Source organism: Xyrauchen texanus, chromosome 25 (genome assembly GCF_025860055.1).
Source record: "Xyrauchen texanus isolate HMW12.3.18 chromosome 25, RBS_HiC_50CHRs, whole genome shotgun sequence".
Lineage (NCBI taxonomy): Eukaryota > Metazoa > Chordata > Actinopteri > Cypriniformes > Catostomidae > Xyrauchen > Xyrauchen texanus.
The window spans coordinates 31,494,047-31,515,196 of NC_068300.1; the positions used below are offsets into that span (position 1 = coordinate 31,494,047).

At 41.5% G+C, this 21,150-nt stretch overlaps 1 protein-coding gene across 1 annotated transcript in view; it reads left to right on the forward strand.

Annotated features, from left to right (window-relative positions):
- The first annotated feature begins 1,348 nt into the window (after positions 1-1,348).
- Positions 1,349-21,150, forward strand: part of sycp2 (synaptonemal complex protein 2) — a 41,648-nt gene continuing 21,846 nt past the window's right edge. Inside the window, exons 1-24 of the mRNA XM_052090865.1 lie at positions 1,349-1,372; positions 1,499-1,639; positions 2,459-2,530; positions 2,682-2,777; positions 3,062-3,086; positions 3,183-3,268; positions 3,468-3,559; positions 3,771-3,805; positions 4,989-5,222; positions 6,308-6,450; positions 6,557-6,609; positions 6,692-6,737; positions 6,863-6,967; positions 7,215-7,275; positions 7,458-7,606; positions 13,003-13,077; positions 13,176-13,307; positions 14,376-14,481; positions 18,053-18,219; positions 18,445-18,501; positions 18,663-18,729; positions 18,840-18,891; positions 19,010-19,113; positions 20,737-21,047. Of these exons, the coding sequence (XP_051946825.1) occupies positions 1,349-1,372; positions 1,499-1,639; positions 2,459-2,530; positions 2,682-2,777; positions 3,062-3,086; positions 3,183-3,268; positions 3,468-3,559; positions 3,771-3,805; positions 4,989-5,222; positions 6,308-6,450; positions 6,557-6,609; positions 6,692-6,737; positions 6,863-6,967; positions 7,215-7,275; positions 7,458-7,606; positions 13,003-13,077; positions 13,176-13,307; positions 14,376-14,481; positions 18,053-18,219; positions 18,445-18,501; positions 18,663-18,729; positions 18,840-18,891; positions 19,010-19,113; positions 20,737-21,047 (2,433 nt within the window). The remainder of the gene's footprint in view (positions 1,373-1,498; positions 1,640-2,458; positions 2,531-2,681; positions 2,778-3,061; positions 3,087-3,182; positions 3,269-3,467; positions 3,560-3,770; positions 3,806-4,988; positions 5,223-6,307; positions 6,451-6,556; positions 6,610-6,691; positions 6,738-6,862; positions 6,968-7,214; positions 7,276-7,457; positions 7,607-13,002; positions 13,078-13,175; positions 13,308-14,375; positions 14,482-18,052; positions 18,220-18,444; positions 18,502-18,662; positions 18,730-18,839; positions 18,892-19,009; positions 19,114-20,736; positions 21,048-21,150) is intronic.

Consider the following 21,150-nt stretch of genomic DNA (forward strand, 5'->3'; position numbering starts at 1 on the left):
GTAACCTTAGCATTTGAGAAGGACGTGAGTGTTCGCTACTCTTTTACGAACTGGAGTAGTTGCACAGGAGGCTTAACTGGGTGGCAAGCAACTCCATTTCAAACGGGCCTTGCTGTGATCATTTCGATTTAATCTCCAATTTCCTCCATTCATCCTTCACCCTGGGGCAGTGCTGGAGTTTGCAAACTCTTACAAAGTCGTGGGAGCTCAGTTTTGGGATAACAGTGGTGGACAGAATTACAAATGAATTTGTCAGAGTTATAATCTGAAGACATCATGGTACACTTTATCTGAAGACACGTGTTAGCTGGATCTAAACTAGCATTTTGAGAGCACTTTTTTCAAATGATGTTACATATAATGTGCCACTACTAGCATTTTGACCATGTGATGTACATTTCTACCCTTTCAAGGTCTTACTATACCACATTTAATGCAGTTAATAATAACTTCAAGTCATTTGGAATAGGCTATTAAGAGTTTTGACAACTTAACTGGACTAGTTTAACAGTAATATATTTATTTGATAATGTATTAAAGGTGCAAAAGGTGCATTTACTGTATCTGCAATGTTCAGGTTTGCACTCTCTGAACCTTTGTAAAGTTCTTGTCACTTTATGGAGGATATTTTTATAATATTTGTAAATTAAAGGTGAATACTGTAAGCACAGATGTTGGTGAAGTAAACATGACTAAGAACTTTCTTTTCTTTTTTTTTCTTCTTTATGTCAGTAATGATGTGCGCGCGCACTTCATATTCTTTTCCCGCGTTATGTACACGCAACCGTTCAATTCAACCGTCGTCACACACGACAGAGTGTTTTTATAGAACTCAAAATAGCCTGCTAAAAAACGCTATCTAAATATTTAATTCTCCTAATTTGATTTGAACTATCCATATTTACTATATATTGTTTGTTAATATTAAAATGATGTGAAAGTTCATCCTTAAGTCCACTGAACCGTCAATCAAACTCTGAGGTAAGATCTGAACACTTAGCCAAAAGGCCAAACTAGCTAGATGTATTCATTGTATTGAAGAAATACGTATCTTACAACATTAATCTTCACGTTGATTGTATTATTTTGAGTTATTGCGACATGATCAAACAACAATATTGTAACTGCAGATGAGGAAAGCTGTTAACACAAATTACACATTTGCTTTATTTAATAAATGAATATTCATGTCTATCCACAACAAAAATGAAGTGAAGTGCTTATATTAAACACGTCATATTATTATTATTTATTTATTTTTGTGGTAAAATGTGGAGCTATGTGCTTCTGAGATAAGAGTTCACACTTTAATGTCTTCCAAATTTACAACAGGTCATCTCTGTGGATCATGGCACCTTTGCAGGGCCACCAGGTAAGAATGACACCCATGATGTAACATCTGCTTTGTCCCATTTGTAAATGTTTTTGTCTCCTGTAATGATATGTGATGCTTTTTATTCGCAATACCATGTAGTTCACTTTATTTTGCATTAACTAGGTGGAGAAACTGGTGAATGAGGCTCTCAAGTGCAATAATTTTCAGGGTCTTGAGAAGTTCTTACAAAATGAAAGCAAGGAAGAAACCACTTTCCAGTGTTCCAAACAATTCATCACCAAACTAGACAAGCTCTTCATCAGGGTTGGTTGTTTAATGTTTAACATGTTATTAATACAAGACGGGGTTGTTCACCCAGAAATTTTCTCATTTACTCACCTTGCCATGCCATCCCAGATGTGTATGACTTTCTTTCTTCTGCAGAACACAAATTAAGATTTTTAGAAAAATATATCAGTTCTGTATGCTCATACAATGCATGTGAATGGTGACCAAAACTTTGAGGCTCCAAAAAGCACATTAAGGCAGCATAATAGTAATCCATAAAACTCCAGTTCTTTAATCCATGTCTTTTAAAGCAATCTAATCAATTTTGGGTGAGAACAGACCAAAATATAACTAATTTTGCACTATAAATCTTGACATCTGCAGCCTCCTTTGCATTCATGATTTCAAGCTTGATAACACTTCATAGTGCCGTCTAGTGCCTGCATGCGTTGAAGCACTAGAAAGTATAATCAAACTTGAAATCATGATCATGCCTAGAGACTGCAATGGCAAGATGGAGATATATTTTGGTCTGTTCTCACCCAAAATCAATTAGATCGCTTCAGAAGACATCGATTAAACCACTGGAGTTGTATAGATTACTTTTATGCTGCCTTTCTATGTTTTTTGGAGCTTCAAAGTATTGATCATCATTCACTTGCATTGAATGGACCTACAGAGCTGAGTTATTTATCCAAAAAGCTGCGTTTGTGTTCTGCAGAAGACAGAAAGTCATACACATCTGAGATGGTATGAGGATGAGTAAATGATAAGCGAATTTTCATTATTGGTTGAACTATCCGTTTTAATTGTATGAAGTTCTGCATTTGTATGTATTGTTCTTTGTTCTTGCAGGAACTTGATCTTGGAAATGTGGACAATGCTTGTCTGGTGCTTACAATTCTACACAAATATGGCGAAATGATGGTCTTTCCAGGGGGTGGGGGAATATCTGTGATGATAGCCCAAGGACTTGTTAAAAAGATGAGTGCATAATCGTTGCATCTGTAGTGTCTTTGTTTTCTGGTGAGACACAATAATGTATTCATGGCTTGACATTTTTTTTTACATGGTACAGTGGTTTGAGAGAGCCAGAAAGCTGTGGATGGAGACAGGATCATCAAGGAATGAGATGCTGATAAAGTTGGCTGAGGACCTCTTTGATGCACTTATGGTTAGTAATTGCACAGTTTTGTTGGTAAAAGTAAACATATCATTAAATGAAAGGTAATTTAACTTGTATTGATCCTGGAACATTCCTCTAACAAAAGTTGGAAAACCTCAATCCAAAGTGTTGCATTTGTGTGTATATACAGTATTGTACTGAAGTCTTGTTTAAAGGCCAAACCATAAAATCTAGCCATTCTAGAAATAGAAAGTCTTAGAGACAGATCCTCTCAGCAAATAATAATATTCTGCTCTATGATCTGATCTGTATATTAAATGTCCTCTTTTCAGGTTGTTCATGAAAGTTGTAAAGAAGGTGAGTGACTTGTTTCAAATGTTAATGTTGAAAATACATTGGCTAACCCTGATAGAGACAAATATGAGATTTAGTTTGATCCATATATTCCCTCAGGTACATATGCCGTGACTGAATTTCTACTCAGTCACATTGGTAAACTGGCCTCTAATGGCCAAATTAACATCATGATCCAGAAGGAGGTAAGACATACTTTCAATAGTTTTCCTTGCTTCAGTCACCACTGATATGCATGGAAGAAATTATTTTGACTATATTGCAAACTCATTCCAAGCCTTAAGCTGTAGCCATGTTTGCAGCTTTGGCAAGACTCTTCCAGAAATAGAAGACTGGATTAATTAAGGGAATGTATGAATGATTATTGTTTACTCTAAATGACAGGCGTCAAGGAAACTTAATGCAATTCTGGGAAAGATCCCCATAGAGCTGAAAAAAAAGAAGATCTTGTCAACTCAGGAGGCCTCATCTGTGATGTATGTACTTTAGGATGATGATGTGTGATAGCTCCCTAGTGTCTTGAAGGTCTTATTGCTATGTTTCTTGAGCACTAAACTCTACTTCATCAGTCCCCCTCTTTCTTTCTGTGGAGGAGTTTATTCAGTAAAGTTCCTCAAGAGATACATGTAGGCTTATATGCCTGTATTTTAAATCTGTGGTCTGTGCTCTTGTTTTTTATTTAATCAGGAATGATGTGGCCAGTCGAATCATACAAGGTGGAGGTAAGTAAATCTATTTGAATGAATATACTTATTTATACAGCATAGATTAAAACAAATTATAATGGCTATGAGTGTGAAGGCAAATTAGTGCCTAAAACAGGCATGAAAACTCCTCACCTTTCGGCGAAATTCATAGTTTTGAAACCAAAATGGGTCACCTACGTGATTTGTGCAGATCCGATGGGGGGGTCGTGTTCAGCATTTACCTGCTATATCTGCAGTTACCATAAACTTCACAACTTTAGGCTCTGCCTAACCAATCATCACTCTTAATGCCGAAACCTGACAGCCAATCCGATTTAGAGTAGGGCAGGGTTTTTTTTCAAAGTCTGCTAAACCACGAATCTGACAACTGGACTCACTGCCGAACGAACTGCACGTCGGAACGCAAGCCTGAGGTAAGTAAGTTAGCTTACAATATTAACTGTCCTGTTAACAGTGATGTTGCCAATTTCATTATTTAACCCACTGTTATTAACCAATAATTTTTGTTAAGCTAATTGTTCATTTATGGAGATGAGTGGCAGCAACCTGGATGTAATGTAGGCTAACGTCAACAACAAGATAAAACGTGTCGGTGTCTTTCTCTTGTTGCACGTTATCTATACAACATGTAAGTTAATGCAAGCAGGAGCAAGCTCCTATCTGCTAGCTTTTACAGAAATGAGCCTGACCTCCGTTTTACATTGTTGAATACGATGCTGATAAATTAATAATGCACTTTATACGTTTTAAACGATCATGGCCAGAAAGATACAGATTTTAATATAATAATTGTATTGTACCTTACTGGTCCGAATATAAGACAATGTTTTTTCCCCTCATAATATGTCTGAAAAAGCACTCGTCACAGCCGCATGCACAAGGAGCAGAAAAGCGCTCCAGATACTGTTCTGTGTGCGCCCGGAGCAGAATTGTGCTCCAGATACTGTTCTGTGTGCGCCCGGAGCAGAAATGCGCTCCAGATACTGTTCTGTGTGCGCCCGGAGCAGAATTGTGCTCCAGATACTGTTCTGTGTGCGCCCGGAGCAGAAATGCTCCCTCGCGAGGACGGTTTTACACCCATGGATACGGTTCTGTGCGCTCGTTTATGCTCACGTGCCTGATTTTTATGTGCGCTATTATGGTACTAGGCAAACTCCATAAGAAAGTATAGTTACCCATAATGTTTAACATTCAATAGCCATTCAGACCTTCAAGTACACCCTCCAATCCAGGGAGAAGACGGCAGTCGAGTTCTTCAGACGAGATGATGTCAAATATGAGGAGGTGGATCGCACACTCTGCAAGAACATCCGTTCAGCAGGAACCACTAACAAACGCCAGCAGCTGCAGTCTGAAAAGAGACTCAACTGTGGCTGCAAAGGATCCAGTAGTGCTCAGAATCTCAAAAAACAGGCAGCTGAAGAGAAGAAGAGTGCAAGGCTGAGACATGCTGCTAAACGGAGAAAACGGGCCCTTGAAAGACTGGTTCAGGCGAAAAATAAAAAATAAAACTCGCTGTGTGTTTTGTGGAATTTGCCTCCACACATTAAAATGGCCCCCATATTTTATGTGTTATTATATTTTCTATTTATTCTTTGTGCAGCACTTTGGAAACCTTGTTGTTTTTTCTAAAATGTGCTATATAAATAAAGTTGATTGGATTGGATTTTTTTCTGGCGTATCCTTCTCACCTTTTTTACCCCTGACCAGTTTTCATGCCTGCTAAAAGATTTGTATGCACAGAGTAAGATTTGTGAAATTGTAAATCGAACTGGAAGTGTAAAAAAGTTTGCATGTGCACAGCAAAACGGATCTGCTGTTGGCTAAACTTTACACACACAATTAAAGACCGTGTATTCATATTTAAGTTTTATATTTAAGAGGAGAGAAATACACCATTCTGCCAGATGAATGGTGCTGAGCCATATGAAGAAGTAAAGTATACTGGTCAATGAAAGCCTCATTTGATTGGTTACAAGAAGCAGGTAAAGTCATGCCAAAAGTGTGAGTGCAACAAAAGGGAAGATGGAACAATATAAATCAGATTATTTCTGGAAAATATTTTTGTCACAAATGTAGTGTCATTTAAATGTTTGCAATAGTTTATTTTTACACATGCAGACTGTTCTATGCTGTCAATCAGTTTTGGTGTTCATGACACTGATTTTGGCCATATTTAGATGAAAAAAACTGTCAGAAGAATAAAGATCAAAATTAGGTTGTGTTAATATGAAGTTACATATTCACAACATATGAATTACACTTATGCAGAGCATTAAAATATTGCAAATCTTTTTTTTTCTTACACTTGCAACTGTTACGCTTAAAACGTTCTGTGGGCATGTAATTTTCTTACGCTTGTAACTTCATTTAAGCTTTTACATGTAAGTCTTTTAGGCAGAAATGTACCTTTGTGTGTGTGTGTGTATGTATATATATATATATATATATATATATTATTTGAAAGCTTGTCTCAGGAAATACTTTGACTGTAACTACATATCTGCTACTGTTAAGATTATGACCTGCAGGTGTCTTTGATGGAGGCTCTCTGCAGAATGACTTCACCAACTCAGAGGAATGAATTAGCTGACTGCTGGTTTTCCATGACATTTGTGTCCACTGCTTTCAAGAAGATCAAGGATTCTGAATTTGAGACTGTGAATATGGCCCTCACATGAAATAAGTTTTTTTAAATTAATTTTTTGGTTGTAAATTATATTTTAGAGTATGTTTTTGTATGTGTTTGTTCTGTTTTTGTGACAGGACTGCAGGAAGTTTCTAAATATGGTAAATGGAATGCAAGGAGAAGGGAGAAGGTGCGTCCCCAACCTCTTTTGCCAGTTTTCACTTCTTTTTTTTTCAAAATTGTTTAACATATTGAGATATATCTTCTTACAGTGTGTACTCCTACCCTTGTCTGGAAGCATTTTTGGACAAATATGAGGTTTGTTTTTACATAATAATGGTAGCAAGAATAATTATTGGAATATACAGTATACTCTCTCTACAATACATTTTGTGTAGTTTGAACCAAATGCAGTCATTGAATGGCAACTGTAATATTTACAGCTGCTCATGCCAGTGGACGAGAACCTTGAAGCGTTTTGGATTGATTTTAACCAAGGAAGTCAGAGCATTTCTTTTTACTTTTCTGTGAATGATAAGGATGCCCAGGTATTGGATCTTTACTTTTTCAGTCTAACAAGCTATCTATCATTTGGAGACCTTGAAATATAATTATAGAAAATAATAAGAAACTATGAACATAATTATGCTTCAACTCTTATTTTGCAGGCTCATTTAATAAAATTTGCCTCTTCTTAAAGATATTTAGTTACACATAGATATTTAACAATGTGAAGTAATGAAACAGAATGGAGCTAATTGAGATTGTTAGAATTGTGTCTCTTTTTCCTTTCAGGATGGCCAGTGGGACACTCTTTGTATATCTGAAAGTGAGGTTCACAGTTACACAGTGGAAGGTAATTCAGTCAATGTTGCCTCCCCTCTGAGATCATATCCACAAATACAATCAACATCTGATGATTCTGATAAATTACATTTGTAGTGTTGATTAATACAGGTTTATTCTGTGGTCAGGATTACTTTTAAGTTATATACAAAACACACATTTGATGTGTTTTGCACATATATTCCTTTACAGTGGAGAATGGGAGGAAGGTTCTTCTTCTTACTTTGAATGAGTTAGTCAGCACTGGCAACTTAGAGGGCTCCATAGTCACCATTAAATTCAGCTCTTCTCTAGACATCCTGCAGGCCACTGAGAAAGTGTATGGTCAGGCTAAAAACAGGGTGAGTAATGTGACCTTTTTATGCTGATGTTATTTTAAAAGCTCATTGGATGTGATCACCCATAAATGCACATCTCAAAGTGACTTAGGTTATACTTACAAGGCAATAAGCAATAAAATAAAGAGCAATCTAATATTGATGAGATAGTCTTCAGTGAAGCCTTTAAATGTAGTTTATTTTTATAGCTTGGTACCCAAGTAATCAGCCTAAAATTTAATTAATGGTTTAACATGACGACATGCTGATTAAATGCATGTTATTATGTGGTCATTAGGATCTTGTAATTTGCTTAAACTGCTTATTAAATCTGCTAAAGAGAAGGAAACAGCTGTATTAAAGGTGTCATGAATTGGATTTTTATTTTATTTTATAATATTTCTTGAGGTCCACTTATAATGTATGTGTAATTTTTCATTATAAGTAATCAAAATTTAGGAATAATTGGTCATTTTCTATCCAGTTTTTTTGCCTCTGATTCAAATGCTAAGTTCCCTTCCGAGGGAACTCGCACTGCGTCGTTGAAAACGACTCTTTGGGGAACGCTCCTTAGCGTGCGCCTCTGAAGTATGAATGAAACTATTCCAATCTTGATTGGTGTTGCGTCATGACGTAACATGTGACGGCATAACCGGATGCATAAAAGTGACGCCGGCACACACACACATCAGCTTTCGCTCTTCAGCAAGCGCTCTATGTTGAAATTGTTCGTCTTATTTGGTGTTGTTTGTCTAAAATATTATGGCCACTGAACAGTTCAAGAAGTGCGTGCACCCCTGCCCTCGTTTCATTACGGGTAGGGACACGCACGTTTTGTGTGTGAACTGTTTGGGAGTGCAGCATGCACAGGCAGCTCTCGAGGGAACTGCCTGTGAAGACTGTGAAGCACTACCTTTGAGAGTGCTGCGCTCCCGGTTGGCGTGCTTCGATGAGCATGGTCAGGCTCGCGTTCCCCACGGTTCTGGTCCCGCGTCTGTTGAGGCAGCGCAGCGATTGAGATCGTGGGGTTCGCAGCGGGATCTCGCAGATGAGAATGAGACTGCTGCGGCACTTTCTCATTCCTCGTTTGAGGATCCCGAGCCTACTGTGAGTGGTGCAGAAGCCCACGTCGCGGCTTCTTCTGTCCATGATCAGGTCCCGATGCTTGAGCTCTCTGCTTCTGAGGAAGTGGATATGCTCAGCATCGATGCGGACGACCGTGAGCCAAGCACGCCAGTTTTCGGCCAAGCTTATGAGGAGCTGATTGAGGTTGTGACGCGTGCCGTGGCCAGACTTAGTATCAGCTGGCCACAAAATGAGCAGGGAACGCAAGCTGAAAGCAAGTTAGACGAGCGTTTCCTGCGGCACAGATCACAACCTTAGCGCCGGGGTTTGCCGTTTTTCCCCGATCTCCACAAAGAGATCTCGAGATCGTGGGATAAACCCCATTCGTCCCGTGTCTCCAGCCCCAGTGTGGTTGATTACAGCGATGTTTTGGGGGCACGGGATATGGGCTATGGGAAGATGCCTGGTGTGGAGGAGGCTTTAGCTGGTTACCTCTCTCCTGAGTCGGCATCTTCCCTTAAAACCCCGGCGCTGCCTAGTAAGCCCTGCAGAGATACATCTGCTTTAATAAGCAGGGCTTACATGGCGGCAGGTCGGGCTGGTTCATGCCTGCATTCTATGGCGATTTTGCAGGCGTACCAGGCTGACCTCCTGAAAGATTTAGACGAGGGGGAGGGGCCAACTCCTGAAGATGTCGCAGAATTGCGTAGAGCCACAGATCTGTCTCTCCGGGCCACTAAAGAGACGGCCCGCGCTATTGGCCGCTCTATGGCAGCTATGGTGGCCACGGAGAGACATCTGTGGCTGAATTTATCAGGGATAAAAGAAAAAGATAAATCTTTTTTACTTGATGCTCCGCTCTCGCCCTCTGGCTTGTTCGGCGACGGCGTGACATCGGTCGTCGACAGGTTTCAGGAGGCGAGGAAACAATCTGCGGCATTTAAACAGTTCCTCCCCGTAAGCAGCGTCTAAATTAAGTAGGATGGGGCAAGTAGATCAGCCCCAGCCATCAGTCAGCTCCTCGCACCGCGCAGAGCAAAGGAGAGCGTTCCTCTAGAGCCCTCCTCCGGAGCTTGGCAACAGAGGAACGCTCCCAGCGAAGCCCTCCAGCCAGAGGGGTGACCTGAGGGACGTCCTTAAGGCTAGGAGGGCTTCGGAAAGAGGTCCTAACCGTGTGGTAGAACCTCGAGGGCTGTCCCCCGCTGCAGAGCAACCGAGGTTGTTCTCGCAGCGGAGTCCTCAGGGAATCGGTGTCGGTTTCCCGCCGTCTCTGACGCTTCGGGCCACATCAATTTCCAGCGAACGCACACCGTGCCGTTCGTGTCAAAAAATAAAAAAACAAGCATCAATTGTGGTCACAAGCGCCGTATCGACTAAATCCTGCCGGTCTCTCGCTTCAGGAAGTCGAGAACAGTGCTCTAAAAACACCCGAGACCAGCCTCGAGAGCGGGGGTGGTTGAAACCATACTTAGCTCTAGGGCTCCGTCTACTAGGAGATTATATGGCCTCAAGTGGAATGTGTTCTCCACTTGGTTTAGAGAACATGAATTAGATCCAGTTAACTGCCCGGTGGCTTCAGTTCTGGAGTTTCTTCAAAATCGTTTCTCTGCGGGTCTCTCCCCTTCCACACTTAAGGTGTACGTGGCTGCCATTTCGGCGTTCCATGCACCACTGAGTGATGGGCCTCTGGGGACGCACCAGCTGGTCATTCGTTTTCTCCGTGGTACATGGAGGATGAGACCGGCAACCTGGGACCTGCCGGTGGTTCTCGAAGGGTTATCCCTGGCCCCCTTCGAACCCCTTCAGTCGGCTTCGCCCAAGGACCAAGATGGTTCAAGATGGCTTTTCTCTTAGCTATTACCTCTCTAAAGAGGGTGGGTGATCTTCAAGCCCTGGCAGTGACGCCAGCTTGCTTGGAGTTTGCCCCTGGCGGAGTTAAAGCCATTTTGCACCCGAGACCTGGCTATGTGCCTAAGGTGCCGTCTAACACGGCATGGTCTACGGTCCTGCAGGCATTTCATCCTCCACCTCATGTGTCGGCAGAAGAAGAGAGGCTCCATTTGCTCTGCCCTGTCAGAGCTTTGAGCGTTTACCTCGAGAGGTCCTCTTCTTGGAGGAGGTCGGACCAACTGTTAGTGTGTTTTGGGTCACCTAAGAAGGGGCTCCCTGCCTCGAAACAAACCATTAGTAATTGGATTGTTCAGGCTATTATCTCGGCCTACAAGGTGCGCAATCTGCCTTCACCTTTGGCCATAAGGGCTCATTCAACTAGAGGCATGGCGTCCTCTAGGGCTCTCTTATCGGGAGTACCCCTCCAGGAGATCTGTGAGGCAGCCGGTTGGGCTACCCTGCACACTTTCATCAGGTTTTATAGTCTGCACCTCCCTAGTACGCCTGGTGCACGTGTGCTCTCGTCCTAGCTGAGTGCCTGAGTTCAGTTTCACCCTAGGGCAGGCCTTTTTTCGGTGCGTGGCCTAGTGGGCATTCGTTCCCCAAAGAGTCGTTTTCAACGATGCAGTGCGAGTTCCCTCGGAAGGGAACGTCTCAGGTTATGACTATAACCCTTGTTCCCTGAGAAGGGAACGAGACACTGCGTCGTCCTGCCACGCCCCTCAAGGCCTGAGAGCGGCTTGCTTCATCGCTAGGCTAATGTGTGTGTGTGCCGGCGTCACTTTTATGCATCCGGTTATGCCGTCACATGTTACGTCATGACGCAACACCAATCAAGATTGGAATAGTTTCATTCATACTTCAGAGGCGCACGCTAAGGAGCGTTCCCCAAAGAGTCGTTTTCAACGACGCAGTGCGAGTTCCCTTCTCAGGGAACAAGGGTTATAGTCATAACCCGAGACGTTTTTTGGGGTGTGTGTTCTTGAAGACTTCAGTGTAAATGCCCACTGCTGTGATTGAGTAACATCTTTGCATGTGGATAAGTGTAAACACCCCCACCATTACGCGCATGTGGGTTTGTTTTGAAATCTTCGAATGGTTAAAAAAATGACAACCGGAAGAATTCATCCATACATGTTTTAGTCAGATTCTGATCCCGAATTTGAAGAAAATTAACCCCCTCCACAAACACCACGGATACTGCAATCTCTGACAGCGTGGTAAGTAATCACTGTAATTTAATTGTCTATTTGTGTGATAGGTATTACTTTTATTGTTGTTTAAACCAAGATGCAACACAACGGTGTGTATCTTGTTACATAGTTGGGGCATTTTCCAACAGTTTAAACATTTCCGCGTTTTACAAATGCTGAGTAACGCATGACAGGACCAAATAAATGTATAACTGAAAGGATGCACTTACCGTGCAAAATGTAAACGTATACAGGATACATTAATCGGTGTTTGTCGCACTGTCATTCGTCATATAATCATCTTTCATCATATATTCAGTGTAGTGACAAACGCATACGTTGTTCATTACATTGAGCCATGTTTTCATTAAAAAGGAAAGAGATTGTCTAAATATATTGATATCAATACTCTTTAGGTGCATATGTGGCAATTGTGCCATCATGCCCACAGAACAAGAAAATATATGCTGCTCAGAGATCCCTGTGCATTAAAACTAATACACGAGTGTCTAAAATCACTAGGATCAAATCAAATACTCTAGTGTAGTATAGTACATTAACAGTCTGTAACATACGAAGCAAAACAATTAACATGGATACTCACACTCATTTGTTGCGACATCATTGTTGGGTACAATATAGTTGGCACTGCATCAACTTTTCATTTACATCTCTCTGCAAAGCCTGCTTCAAACTATGTCTTGTTTGTAAAATAATTATCAGTAAAATTAAGCGAGCAAACAAACACGTTCTTACCGATTCGGGATTTATTAAAAATCAATGTCAGCCACTCTTTCTAAATGTTATGATCCTTGGGAAACAAATGCAAGAAATCTATTTTCCCACAACCTGGCACTGCACAAGGTCTTGACATCTTCGTGGCCATCGTGACACCTCCTTTTGCTACAAAAATAATTTCACCGCTCTAACCACAAGACTGGTGGGCAGTGTTGAAGATAAAGTAGTCGTTGATCTTTTGCAGATGCAGAGGCTGGCCTGTGCTGATGCAATACCTCACTATGACATATTAGTGAGGAGGAAGTAGAGAACAAGCCATTATGGCACCTTGGATTCAATAAAGTTTTCAATTCTGAAATTTACAGTATGTTTTTATAGTGCTATGATCTCTTATATGTCAAGATATCGTGGCAAGTTTGATTTTCCAATTCATGACCCCTTTAAATGTGTAATCACTCCTTTTATGCATCTGTCTCTGCATTGAAGACAACAACATGTTAATAGTCATGTTTTTATACCTCATTGCATTGTCAGAAGTCTGTTAGGAAGCCTCCTTCTGTTGCAAAAACACCTATTCAGGTCAACCTTAGTTCACAGGACAGTTCACAGGTGAGTCAGGCTCAAGGTGCAGTGAATAACGGTATTCCAGATTTACATTCATAGCTAATAGGTATGGGTTTAATAGCATGGAATTTTTTGTTAAACAGGTTCTTGTCCCTGAAAGCCAGGCATCCCCCTCTCAGCGCACTGATGGAAGAAACACATCATCTTTGAGGCTTGGAATTCCTTGCCAGTCTCTCACACATCCAGCACCAGATACAAACAATCTCCAACAACAGGCAAGACCATTTCCCATTCTCTACCATATGCTGAAAGCAAAAACATGAGTTATAGATCTTTTATGATATTTTGTGAAAGTTTTTAATTGATAACATTATTGTCAAAGCTGAATATTGCTCCCCATCTAGCCATTAGTTAATTAATAAACCTTCTTGTGGGATTAAAGTTATTTTCTGTTTTCTATTTCATCAGTTAATGTTTCCTTTTATTAAAAATTTTTAAATCTCTAAATGATAAATATCTTGGCTGCGGTGCTAAATTATTATAATGCTTGTTTGTTATCTTATCCATGTGTTAAATTTACCTGACCTGTATAATTAACCCTGGTGTCATTATCATGAAGTCTGTTTCCCTTGAAGCTTCTAACAGATGGGATATTGCGGCACGCATTGTCATTACAGCTTTGTGTGTACGAGTTAATAGCATCATAATGGTGCATTCACATTCAATGGAAGAAAATTTTCTTGACTGCTGGATTTTAAATTTGTGTTTAAACTCGTGTTTGTGCAAGTAACCTGTGAGTATTCGGAAAAGGACAGGAGGAGGGGCTTCTACAACTTGGTTCATAGTAAAGTACAACCAATAGCTGGAATCATGTAGACGTGCATATTTTCAGAACTTACCAGGTAGTCCAACTTCCTCGTTCACATTCCTCCAAGCGATGTCTATTTTTGACCGGTCTCTGTACATTTATGACGTTGTGTCATACAATTCCAGGTGCCCGCACAATGCTACAACAATTTTACATCCATTTTTCCAGATTTCTTCTGCTACTACGTCAGTGACATCCGGACAATCTCAATGCTTTCGCGACAACGTGGCATGCAAATTTCTCGCTTGAGTTGGAAAATTTCACACGTTTGAGTCAAGTCATTTGCTTCATTCACGCCACCCGGTGCAAATTCGTGTGTATTTGCATCTTTACATTGACTTTGTATGTAATCGCGCCATGTGAAACGCTCTCTTCGTGTTGTATGTGATCGCACCATAAGTAGGTGTAGTGGTCAGGAGACTCTTGTCCTTCTATTGATAGAGCTAAGAGAGCAAATCTCTTTTTATTTTCTTAGATGGTAACCCCTATAAAGATGAAGGTATCTGAGTCTTGCATGTACATCTCAGGCAGTGTGGGGCGTAAACAGGGCAGTTGTTCCTCCAGCTGTGTGTTGCCGGCAGGTAGGTCCATTAGTTTTTACTTTAACCTCCTGTGACCCAAGTGTGGCTGCTGTGTGCATTTTCCTTTTCCCTTTTCCATTGCCCTTTTTGATTTGTAAGTAGTAGCACCTAATAAACAAGCTATATATATATATATATATATATATATATATATATATATATATATACACTCACCTAAAGGATTATTAGGAACACCTGTTCAATTTCTCATTAATGCAATTATCTAATCAACCAATCACATGGCAGTTGCTTCAATGCATTTAGGGGTGTGGTCCTGGTCAAGACAATCTCCTGAACTCCAAACTGAATGTCAGAATGGGAAAGAAAGGTGATTTAAGCAATTTTGAGCGTGGCATGGTTGTTGCTGCCAGACGGGCCGGTCTGAGTATTTCACAATCTGCTCAGTTACTGGGATTTTCACGCACAACCATTTCTAGGGTTTACAAAGAATGGTGTGAAAAGGAAAAACATCCAGTATGCGGCAGTCCTGTGGGCTGAAAATGCCTTGTTGATGCTAGAGGTCAGAGGAGAATGGGCCGACTGATTCAAGCTGATAGAAGAGCAACTTTGCCTGAAATAACCACTCGTTACAACCGAGGTATGCAGCAAAGCATTTGTGAAGCCACAACACGCACAACCTTGAGGCGGATGGGCTACAACAGCAGAAGACCCCATGGGTACCACTCATCTCCACTACAAATAGGAAAAAGAGGCTACAATTTGCAAGAGCTCACCAAAATTGGACAGTTGAAGACTGGAAAAATGTTGCCTGGTCTTATGAGTCTCGATTTCTGTGGAGACATTCAGATGGTAGAGTCAGAATTTGGCATAAACAGAATGAGAACATGGATACATCATGCCTTGTTACCACTGTGCAGGCTGGTGGTGGTGGTGTAATGGTGTGGGGGATGTTTTCTTGGCACACTTTATTCCCCTTAGTGCCAATTGGGCATCGTTTAAATGCCACGGCCTACCTGAGCATTGTTTCTGACCATGTCCATCCCTTTCTGGCCACCATGTACCCATCCTCTGATGGCTACTTCCAGCAGGATAATGCACCATGTCACAAAGCTCGAATCATTTCAAATTGGTTTCTTGAACATGACAATGAGTTCACTGTACTAAAATGGCCCCCACAGTCACCAGATCTCAACCCAATAGAGCATCTTTGGGATGTGGTGGAACGGGAGCTTCGTGCCCTGGATGTGCATCCCACAAATCTCCCATCAACTGCAAGATGCTATCCTATCAATATGGGCCAACATTTCTAAAGAATGCTTTCAGCACCTTGTTGAATCAATGCCACGTAGAATTAAGGCAGTTCTGAAGGCGAAAGGGGGTCAAACACAGTATTAGTATGGTGTTCCTAATAATCCTTTAGGTGAGTGTATATATATTTATATACATTTTTCCTAAAAATGTTGTGATAAGTTGTGACATTTTTAATAATTCCAAGCTATAGTAAGTCAGATTCTTTTAATCAAATAGTTTATAATGTTTCTAGGATTGTTGGTTATTGTTGGAGACATTACAGACAGAGGCTCCCCTCGGGGCAGACGCGCTGGCACACAGCGGGGCTGCGCAAGTACGCATTTCCCCCAGTGAGCCTTCTTGCACAGGTGCTGTGCAAGGTCAGGGAGGATGAGGAGCAAGTCACACTAGTGGCTCCATATTGGCCCAACCGGGCCTGGTTCTCGGACCTTGTACTCCTCGCGACAGCCCCTCGGTGAATTCCCCTGAGGAAGGGCCTTCTTTCTCAGGGGCAGGGCATGCTCTGGCAGACACTCATGTGATCCAAAGACCGTGACCGGGCTACGTGCCCAAGGTTCCTACCACTCCCTTTAGAGACCAGGTAGTGAACCTGAAAGCGCTGTCCTGGGAGGAGGCAGACCCAGCCCCATCGTTGCTGTGCCGGTACGTGCTTTGCGTACCTATCAGGACCGCACGCAGAGATTTAGACACTCTGAGCGGCTCTTTGTATGCTTTGGGGGACAGCGGAAAGGAAACTCTGTCTCCAAACAGAGGCTTTCCCACTGGGTAGTAGATGCCATTTCATTGGCTTCATGTGGTGCTGATGGGCAAAAAGTAAACAAATTTTTTAAAGTGGCAAATCAAATGGAACTAAAGATGCTAATCTTTACATCCAAACAGGTTTCAATAAACAAACTTTTTTACCAGAGGCACTTTTGTTGGTTCTGTGTCCGTAGAAGCGCTTCATGGAAATTGACCCCATGCTTTTGTGTCACGTGACTCGGTGCATCAGATGTTTAATACTTAAATGACAGTCTTAAGTGTTGTGAACTGTATTTAGTCTGTTTAATTTAAATTATATGTTGCTGTAACAGTTAAAGGATGGGCAAGGAGGAGGCAGGAAGCGGCTGAACAGTCAACATAAAGGTTTAATGTAAAACTCAACTTAAAAAGTTAAACCTCAAAACAACATAAAACTTAAGACGGACACAAACACATGCAGCTCGGCCACGTGCGTCTCTCTCTCAAACTGGTGCCTCCGGCCTGTCTTTATCCCCTTCCTGGCTGATTAGCCCGATTTAGGGCTGGCCATGTGTCCTCAAGGCCCGGACCCACCCTCCTCATCGCACTCCTCCATCGCCTGACTCAGGCCGAGGAAACCCCCAGCATGATGCACTCCCCTCTCTTCCTGGAGGGGGGGTGTTGCCCTTCCGGCCGTGCCAGCTGGCAGGTCTTCCCTACCTTTCTGGAGCCCTGGGAGGGACAAGGGGTGAGGGAAGGGGTGAGGCGGAGTGACAGAGAGAGAGAGAAAACTGGCTCACTGGCCCTCTGGCGGCAGCGACCCCTGCATCCCTTGGCAGATGGCCACGGCTGCTCTTTTGGCAGACAGCAGTGGCGAGGACTCCGCGACAGCACATCCCGGCAGAACAGTCAATGTAAACTTTTTAATGACAGACATAAACTTAAAACAAACATAAACACACTCACAGCGCGGACGCGTGCATCTCTCTCTCTCAATCTGCCGCCTCCGGCACATCTTCTTCCCAGTTGATTAGTCTGCTTCTGGGCTGGCCGTGTGTCCCCCGCCCTCCTCCTTGTCACATTGAAGCCAAAATACAACGTACATGCATGTGAATGCAGGGTTGCATGTTAATCGGTAAAGAATCTGTGCCTGCAGAAATGCTCTCCACATTTCTCCAGGATTGAAAAGCTGTCATTCACTAAGTTCTACTCCTGCCCCTTTTTTGTTTTATATTGTTAAAATATTTAGTAAATATTTTGGCTTACAAAATGCTTTAAATGCTACCAAATTCTCAGCACTGTTTAACAAGAACTTTAAAAGAACTCTCTGGGTTCTGTCAAGCTCTGTGATTATCACGTACAATAATTTTGACTCCCAGACATCTCTTGGTTTGTTAAAACAGACAAAATCACACTAATAGTAATGAACTTACAATGGAAGCTTGTGATTAACAGTGTCCCTGTAGTGAGGTCAATGTGACACACTGTAACTTGTGGCATAAATTGTATTTTATTTTTTTACGCAAAATGTTGTTACCTTGCTGTAACAGCCGATGCTGTTATTTTGGTCATACCTCAGTGTCAGTGCCAAAGGTGAAACCAGCTCTTCAGATGATGAGTTCTTCAGAGAAGAAGCAAGAGTTTCAGCTTAGAGAGCTCATGATGTCCAAAACATCTTCCAATGTGTCTTCACTAAGTGTTCACTGTGAGACCAAACAAAAGCAGGCCAATGAAATTCAAGCACAGGTACAATCTCGGTAGACACAAGTCTCAGATACTGTTTTCTTGCTAGCTGTTTGCCATTATCCACTTAAAACAAGTTTACACTGATGTACAGTAGACAAAAAAAAAAAAAAGAAATGGTGTATCAAACACAGTTAACCTAATAAAGCCACTAGCATACATGGTTCCCTTTGTATTGGTAAACACAGTGAAACTTGTGTGTCTTGTTTGTCTACCCCTGCTGCTCAGAATTTGGACCAACAGCGGATTCAGAAAGGCAAGGCTAAAGCAGAGAAGTACCGCAAGGTATTAAAATTTACATGTAAAAAATATTAGTTCAATATTTTTTAGAATTTGTTTCATTTATGTTTTTGTTTACGCAACCTTCTCTTTGCTTCTCACTTATACGGATGTCTAACCCTGTCAATATATATATATTATTTATTTTTTATTTACATTTTTTGCAGCACATTACTGTGGACAAAGTGGTAAAGATGGTGCAAGCTGACAAAGAACAAGAAGAGGAAACATTTGGTATTGTACTATTATTTATATATATTTATATGTAGCATACAAGCAAAATTCCACTGCTGATAATTTATATTTTAATGTTGTTAACTTATTTTTATTTCTTTATTTGACAGATAACAGCATAGTCCCAGACACTCAACCTGCTGTGAAAAAGGGATACTCCTTGTGAGTGCATTTCAGTTGCCAATTCGGTTACAGTTGCTCAGTTCCTTAAAACAGTTTAGAAGAATAATATGTATTTATAAGGAGGATTCTCTGTGGAAATGCATGTGCATCTTTTCAGTTCACCAGGTCTCTGGAGCTTAAACTCCAGCAAAAGGAGAATCTCTGTATCTGGATCACTGGTCGCCTTGCAGAAGAACTGCTCTAAGAACAGTTTTATATCAGGTGAGTGAGTGCTATATGAATAAATGTAAGTGAAATAAAGATATCTAAGCCAATTAGTATGTAATATGTTTCAATCATTATAACCTTAGATTTTATGACATTAAACCTGCAACTAGTTCTTCCTCAGAAGCCTAGTACTTCCTTGCTTCATCCTAGAACCTTATAAACACAACTGATTTTTGGCAGACTGATAAAATCTGTGCACCCTGATTTTGGAAAGTTGCTAAGAAGCCAATCAGTTTGGAACTGGCAATTTTAGGCAGATCTTACCATTGTCTGTGTGCATTAGGCTGTGACTAACCTACCGTAATTTCCGGACTATTGAGCGCACCTGAATATAAGCCGCACCCACTGATTTTTAAATAAAATATTATTTTAAACATAAATAAGCCGCACCTGTCTATAAGCCGCAGGTGCCTACCGGTACATTGAAACAAATGAACTTTACTCAGGCTTTAACGAAACACGGCTTGTAACAAAAATAAATAGGCTTTAACGAAACACAGTGTGGCAGCTGGGGCGTGGTCAAGCGCCCGTCCGGGAGAGAAAAGCGGTAAGGGCGCTTACACTTGAGCTAAATTATGTCTAACACCGGTGTCTAATTTCAGTAAGCATGGGGAGAGCAGCATAAAAAGGCAGCAACCACAGAGCTGAGAGAGTGACACACGTCAGTCTAGTGTTGGCGCATAGAAGAATTGAGAAACTTTATAAAATTGATTGTAAACATTGCTGTGGCCATTAAAAGCCTTACCTGGAACGTCAAGTGCCCTGCTGAAAACTGTCACACTGGTGCCCGTGTGACAGTTTTCCCAAGAAGGACACGTGAAGCAGGGCACTTGAAATTAGACACCGGTGTTAGACATAATGTAGCGCAGGTGTAAGCGCCCTTACAGCTTTTCTCTCCCGGACGGGCGCTTGACCACGCCCCCGCTGCCACACACGGCTTGTAATAAAACATTTGCAGTAAACAGTAGCCTACCAAGAAAGTAATTGGTCACTATCTTCCTCCTCTTGTGCACATGAAACCACTGAAGTCATCTCCTTCGGTGTCGGAGTTGAATAGCCTCAGATTTAGTTGTCTTTTTGCACTGAGTCAATTCATCATGCTGCTGTTTCCAACATCTTATCATCGACTCATTAAGACCAAGCTCCCGTGCAGCAGCTCTATTTCCTTTTCAAGTTTGAGCGCGCTCGATTTAATCTAAACAGTAAACAAAAAAAGTTGTTTTGACCTTAACCCGTTCGGCAATTTCATTGGTCTAATGAAAGCTTCACGCTGCCAAAAAACTGAGCACGTCACAGAATGTTTTTTTTTTTTTTTTATAAAATTTGAAAGCGGGAAAAATCCATATATTAGCCGCGTCATTGTATAAGCCGCGAGGTTCAAAGCGTGGGAAAAAAGTTGCGGCTTATAGTCCGGAAATTATGGTAATTGTTAGCTAAAAACTAACCTAAATTATATATAAGTTATAAGTTACATATGTTGGGCACTATGTTTTTAAATATATTATATTAGATTTATTAGTGATCTGCAAGTGTTTTATATTAGAGTACTGATATTTTTTAGTAAATGAATCAGATGTTGCTTTGTGTAACCTTGAATTCTGTGTTACCAATCTCCAGATGGTAGCTCTCATCCCCCTCCTCAGCGTCTGTCCCCGGCCCAGCATGGATTCAGATTCCTGACCCAGAAGCAGATGCACACCCAACTCACTCAGAGACTTGAGGATGTGCTGAGGGAGCAACAGGGTACAGATGGCCATGCACCCCAGCGAGCCCCAGAGCGGAGAGGCTCCTCACTAGTGCCCAGAGCTGCAGGTCAGGGGAAGGAGAAAGTCAAGATGTCAGTGAGGTCCATGCCTGCTAGACCTACACAGCAGAGACTGCAGACCCACACAGTTCAGGACAAGGCTTCAGACACCAATAAAAACAATGTGAGACTATTTTAGTTGGATTATTTTTCTGTGGTTAATAAAAAACATTCAACATGTGGGTGAGGCAGGTTTAAGTCAGACCTGTATCAAGTCCTGATCCCTC